This window comes from Myotis lucifugus, unplaced genomic scaffold (genome assembly GCF_000147115.1).
Source record: "Myotis lucifugus unplaced genomic scaffold, Myoluc2.0 scaffold_72, whole genome shotgun sequence".
In the NCBI taxonomy this organism is placed as follows: Eukaryota; Metazoa; Chordata; class Mammalia; order Chiroptera; family Vespertilionidae; genus Myotis; species Myotis lucifugus.
This window is the reverse complement of record NW_005871120.1, coordinates 3,704,452-3,710,828: the sequence shown is the minus strand read 5'-3', so window position 1 is coordinate 3,710,828 and position 6,377 is coordinate 3,704,452. Positions and strand designations below refer to the sequence as shown.

General features: G+C 45.8%; 1 protein-coding gene across 2 annotated transcripts in view; it reads left to right on the top strand.

Annotated features, from left to right (window-relative positions):
* DNAJA3 (DnaJ heat shock protein family (Hsp40) member A3) overlaps nt 1-6,377 on the top strand; it is a 35,827-nt gene that overhangs the window by 15,573 nt on the left and 13,877 nt on the right. For both annotated transcript variants that reach the window (XM_006090414.3, XM_006090413.3), the window contains exons 6-9: nt 2,066-2,213; nt 3,274-3,338; nt 4,975-5,103; nt 5,595-5,710. In XM_006090414.3, coding sequence (XP_006090476.1) covers nt 2,066-2,213; nt 3,274-3,338; nt 4,975-5,103; nt 5,595-5,710 — 458 coding nt within the window. The remainder of the gene's footprint in view (nt 1-2,065; nt 2,214-3,273; nt 3,339-4,974; nt 5,104-5,594; nt 5,711-6,377) is intronic.

Here is a 6,377-nt window from a genome sequence, read left to right as displayed (position 1 = left end):
AATTTTTTTTCCCTTTAAAAAAGACTTTTTTTAATATAGAGAGAGTAAAATTGGTGGAAAAGAAATCCTTCCAAACTATGAACTTTATTAGGATTTTTTTACCCTTGGGGGAGTCAAAAATGGGGGAAGATTTAATACTTTTTTTTTTGTTTAATCCCTCCACCCAGAAGGATTATTTTTTTCCATTGATTTTTAGAGAGTGGAAAAGGAGAGAAGGAGGGGGGGAAGAGAGAGAGATTGGTTGCCTCCCCCACGTGCCCCAACTGGGGCTGGGGATCAAATCTGCAACCCAGATAAGTGCCTTTGATCGGAAATCAAACCTGTGACCTTCTGGTATATGGGCTGACGCTCTAACCACTTAAATACACCATCCAGGACATAACTTTTTTCTTATTTATTTATTTTTTTAAACTTTTATTTCAGAGAGGAAGGAGAGGGTGAGAGAGAGAAAGATAGAAACATCAGTGATGAGAGAGAATCATTGATTAGCTGCCTTCTGCACGCCCCACACTGGGGATTGAGCCCACAACCTGGGCATGTGCCCTTGACCGGAATTGAATCTGGGACCCTTCAGTCCGCAGGCCGATACTCTATTCACTGAGCCAGACCAGCTAGGGCATAACTTTTTTCTTTATATATCTCTGTGTCCTTTGATTTGCCACAACAGTGTATTTGATATACATGTATTTGGTAATGTAAAAAAAAAATTCAAAGCTGTTAGGTTAATTAAAATGCAAGTGAAGAGCTGATAGTGGCCATACATCCTAAGGCTTCACCAGCTCTGGGAGGAGCTGGGGAGACTCCTGAAGGATTGGGGGATTATATAGGGGAAACAGGGAAAAGACATTCCAGGAGGAGGAGCCTGAGGAGCACCAGTGCCTGTAAGAGTAGCTGCTGGCCTCATTGCTCCCAGGTACCTATGCTAGGGGGTGCGGACAGTAGGACGGGAGCCTGGGGTAGGTGGGAGGGGTTGGTAAAATCAGCCCAGTTCTTCCTATATGGCCATTAGGGAGTAGAGGCCTGTGCTGCTCCTCCCTTGGAGTGGTCAAAATAGCAGGGTCAGTGACCAGACCGGGGATTGCATTCAGTTGTCATTCTACTCTTTATTTTTCTGTTTTCCCAACTATCACTTTTGTAATTAGAGGGGGAGCACTCTTTTTAAAACGTATTTGCTCAAAGGAAGTGAATTTATATATATAAAAGCCTAAGTGACCATTATAGACCGTTATAGTGACCATAAAAGACCAGTCGCTATGACATGCACTGCCAACCTCCCTTGGCCTCTCCCCCGGCCGGCCCCCATCAGCCCCTGGTGCTAAACCATTTGTAGAGAGAGACCTGCTTCTGGGTCGGGGTTTCGTACATAGCAGAGCAGCTCCCTCGCTGCGATCTATTGAAAGTCAGCCCTCCACACAAGGGTTTGTCTCACTCTGTCCTCTCTCCCTTCCCCAGGGGCCGCCCACCATGGTGGCGGGGTCGGGGTGGTGGCAGACGCAGTCCCTTTCCCAGGAAGGCCGGCTCCCTCCTCGGGCCTGGCGGCCAACCTCCCACAGTCGGCCCTTCTCCTCCTCTCCCCCCTCTCCCCCCCATGCACAAATTCCTGCATCGCGCCTCTGGTAAATAAATAAAATAAATGTATTTGCTCAGTTCCCAGGTGTTTTGGGAACTTAGTGATTTGGAATTCAGAGGTCAGTGGGTTCTAGGTCAGAGTTCAGATTAACAGTTTGAGCCCTAGACCTGCACCTGTGTTCTCAGGCAGTATGTTTTAGTGCATATGCACACAGAACATGAGTTGTGGGTTTCTTTTTAGAGAGGAAATAAACCACATTGATGTGTTTCACTTATTTATACATTCATTGGTTGTTTCTTTTATGTGCCCTGACAGGATCGAACCTGCAACCTTAACATATTGGCACAACACTATAACCAACTGAGCTACCTGGGGAGAGCAGAACAAGAGTCTTTAATGAAACATTTATATTGTACATATTGTGGTCCAAAAGCCTTGGCTGTCAGAGTTTACCTGTGTACTTAAGGGTTTCATTTCTCTACTCCTTTTTATCAGGAAACCATAAATACGGGCCCTTTTGTGATGCGCTCCACGTGTCGGAGATGTGGTGGCCGAGGCACCATCATCACAACTCCATGTGTTATATGCAGAGGAACAGGAGAAGCCAAGCAGAAGAAGAAAGTGGTTATCCCTGTGCCTGCAGGTGAGTTCTGGGCTCCTCCACACACAGGACTGGAGCTGAAACATTGTCTCCTTGTGATTTGGCTGTTGTAAAAGCCAGTGTTAAGGCCCTAGTGCCCCGGGCTGGAGGAAGAATTAGAATCTCCTTGCATTTTTCTCTTTGCAGTAGTTAGCCTTAAAATCTATACTTACATGTCAGTTTGGGGAGAAGGGACCTGACATGTTCACTCTTCCCCGTGCATGGTGAAGGAGCTCCTTCATCTCCGTCTTTACTCCACAAGGCCAGCATGGTCCCCATTGCTAGTCCAGTCTGCACCACCATCCCTCCTGGAGGCAGGGGCAGCCTGAGACTGCTCTCCCCAATTGGCTCTTATTCCCAGGCTGCTCTTTTCACAGGACAGTCTGATCATGCCACTCACCTTGTTGAAGATCCTGCAGTGACTCTCGGGCAAAGAAAAGGCGTCCTCTCTTGGTCTCTGCTGGCCTCTCCAGCCTCCCCTCTTAGGAGCCTTTCCCTTGTTGCCTGCCCTGCAGTCTTCCCAACTTTCCTCCAGCTCCTTGAACAAGACATAATGCCTCCTAGAACAGTCTTTGCATATTGCTGTTCCCTGGGTCTGAAACTTGCTTTCCATCATCTTTTCAGCAGTTAACTCTGGTCTTTTGGGCTTCCCCAGGGAAACCACCTGGGACCCTTCCTGTTCCTTAGATGTACATTAGCCTGGAGCTGTGACACTTTCCTTCTGAGAACATGGCTCTATTTGAGATAACTCATTTTTAGAGTTGTTATTTGATTAATATTCATCTCTGCTACTGGACTGGACACTCCTTGAGGTACTACGTGGCCCTGGTAAGAGGCAGGTGTTCAGCAGGCTTCAGTTAATAAACAGAAGGTGCCCTTGTTCGGTTATGAGTTACCGTATGGTGCAATGTTAAAAAGTACTTGTTGCCATATTGAATAACGTGTTCTCATTAACGAGAAACAGGAATGAGGAAGGCTTTCAGTGGCTTGAATCTTGAGTGGAAAATGCCATGGGAGCTCTCCAAATAATCATTCTTTTTTGAACTTTTGTTCTCACTCGCAGGAGTTGAGGATGGCCAGACTGTGAGGATGCCTGTAGGAAAAAGAGAAATTTTCATCACGTTCAGGGTAGGTGCTCTGCTTGCACAGCCTCTGTTGGGCCTTACTGTCATGGAGAAAGTGCAGCCAAGGCTTCTCATGGAGAAGTGGGAGCTTCATGGGATACGTCCTGCCATCCGAGTTTCCAAGGAGAGCAGTGGCCACCTTGGCGGGGTTATTAAATGTGTTAGCATCCATCTTTTGTGCCAGGTGTGGAGAGAACAGAGTTGCTTTAAGATATTTATAAGTTGGAAACAAAACAAAAAAACCAACATAAAAATACAGAAAACATCTTGTGTTTTTACTTATGTATCAGATTGTTGGTAGGGACAGTACGTCTCAAAGGTACAGTTTTACCCACTATATACAAGGGCAAACCTGGTTTTCTGAGATAAGGGAAACCTTATAGGAGATAATGGCTTCTACTGGCAATTCCACTAGCTACATAACGAGAAACACCCACACAGGTGCAGCAGGCAGAGGCACAAGGTGTGTGTGACTGCCTCATTCATTGTAGCAAGACACGACAACCCTCTGTCCTTGGAGAAGAGAATAGTGGGTGAACTGCTCTGTGGTTGCAGACAACTGAAGAGCAGTCAGAAGGAAGAAACTGAACCACATGTGTAACAAGACTTCTCAGTTACAAAGAGGAGGGAAAGAAAGGTTGCAAGAGGGTGTAAGGAAGATAATTTATATAACTTTTTAAACCACTTGAGATGATGTAATATAATAAGGACATATAAGTATGTAGTAAAAGTTAAAAGATGCTTGTAGGAATGATAAATACTAAATTCAGCAATGTAGTTAACTCTGGAGAGGTGAGGAGGAGGCAAGGAGACTTCACCTGCATTCATAACATCTTATTTGTAGTATTATGTTATTTACTTTGTACTTTATATACATGTGAAATATTTCATAATTTAAAACAGACAAAACTAATCTAAAGGGTGAATATTCTAGACTGAGAAAGACAAAGACAGCAAGCTGGAAGCCAATAGATAAGACAAGTTTGGTAGTCCGACCAGTGTTGCTCAGTTCATGACCTCTGAACCAGGAGGTCATGGTTCGATTCCTGGTCAGGGTACATGCCCGGGTTATGGGCTCGATCCCCAATAAGGGGTGTACAGGAGGCAGCTAATCAATGATTCTCTCATCATTGGTGTTTCTATCTTTCTCTCCCTCTCCCTTTGTCTCTGAAATCAGTAAAAGTATTTTAAATTTAACACACACACCCAAAAACAGTACTTACAAAATCAAAATAATTCTAGTGTTGACAGCTGTCTTAAGTTTGTGCCAAATGACCATTTGGAAAACCATTTTTGCCTTTATAGATTTATTAGTCTGTGTTCCTCTTTACTTTCTAGTAAAGTAAGATTTTTTTTAATGTTCAATAAGCCAGCTTTACTTTATTTCTGTTCATACTTGAATGGCTTGATCTGAGCCTGAGGAAATCTAGGCACTCTGGCATTACAGTATAGAAATGAATCCGAGGTGTAACCTGGTATAGTGCTTCACTTTGGTGAGTATGTTCTCCTCCTCATACTACACCCCAAGCATAGAGGCAGTGTAACGCATGTTAGGCCCTGGGCTCGGGCTGCTGACACAGGCTGATGTTGTTTCCAGAAGGCCTCTCTGTATAATGCCCATCTCCTGTGTTTGACCCTAGGTGGAGAAAAGCCCCGTGTTCCGGAGGGACGGCGCAGACATCCACTCTGACCTCTTTATTTCCATAGCTCAGGCTCTTCTTGGGGGTACAGCCAGAGCCCAAGGCCTGTACGAGACAATCAACGTGACGGTAAGGGGCAAAATTGTCTTCACCACCCTTCTACTTCATTGCTTCCTTTTTCTTTTTTACCTTGAAATGGAAAATGGCTGACAAGTGGCTAGAACCTGTAAACAACCAACATGTTAGGGATTCAGGGGAAATGAAATTTGGGGGAGACAGGAGGAATGTCTGGCCATTCCTTGAGTTTGAGTCACAAACTCTGGGCCTTGATGGTGTCATCACCAGGGACAGCGATTCTGAAGTCCCATTCCCTCCTTTGCTGAGCCAGGGAGCAGCTTCGGTAGTACACTTCTGTATTGGCTTTGCCTCTTGAGGTCTGGCTCTCCGTGCTCCCTCCCTTGGCTCACCTCCCCAGTCACCTGCCCCTATATCCTTATTACTGGCTCTGCTCAGGGTGGACCCCAGCTTAGCCAGTTTTCATGTTGTTGGTGGTGGGCTCTGTCTAGAAACCCAAGTGGGCAACTGGAGCGAGGAAAACCACAGGCTTCTTTTCCTTGTAGATCCCCCCTGGGGTCCAGGCAGACCAGAAGATTCGGATGAGTGGGAAAGGCATCCCTCGGATTAACAGTTATGGCTACGGAGATCACTACATTCACATCAAGATAAGAGTTCCAAAGTAAGCACCCACTTAGCCATGGCAAGGCCTGCGGGATCCCTGCACACTTTCACCATCAAGCAAGGGCCATTTGAGGGCCTTTTACGTGCCAGGTCCTATGCTGGGTGTGACAGTGTGGTGGTTTAGCACCACCACGGTGCTGGGGCTTGGGCAGGCTACTTCTTTAAGTCAGTGTGTCCTGCCCAGGTTTTCCATCTGCAAAGTGGACATAATGAAAAAGGTTGACCTCCTTGAGTTGGAAAATTAAATAAATAATACGTAGGGAATGCTTAGCTATTGCTGCTGTTGCTTTTATTATTATTGCTCTCAGGGTGCTCACATTCTGGTGGGATAAACAGATGTATAACCAGATCAAGGCACAGGATGCCCACATCCTCTGGAAGAAAGATCCAAGCAGAATGCTGTGGGCATCCAGAATAGGCATGCTGACGCTGTTGGGGAGAACTAGGTTGCCAGCACACCTTTTAATTCCCTTCACACACACACTCACACACACACTCACTCACTCACACACACTCACTCTCACTCCCTCCCTCCCTCCCTCCCTCACTCCCTCACTCACTCACTCACTCACTCACTCACTCACTCACTCACTCACTCACTCACTCACTCACTCACTCACTCACTCACTCACTCACTCATTAATTCATTCATTCATTCATTAATT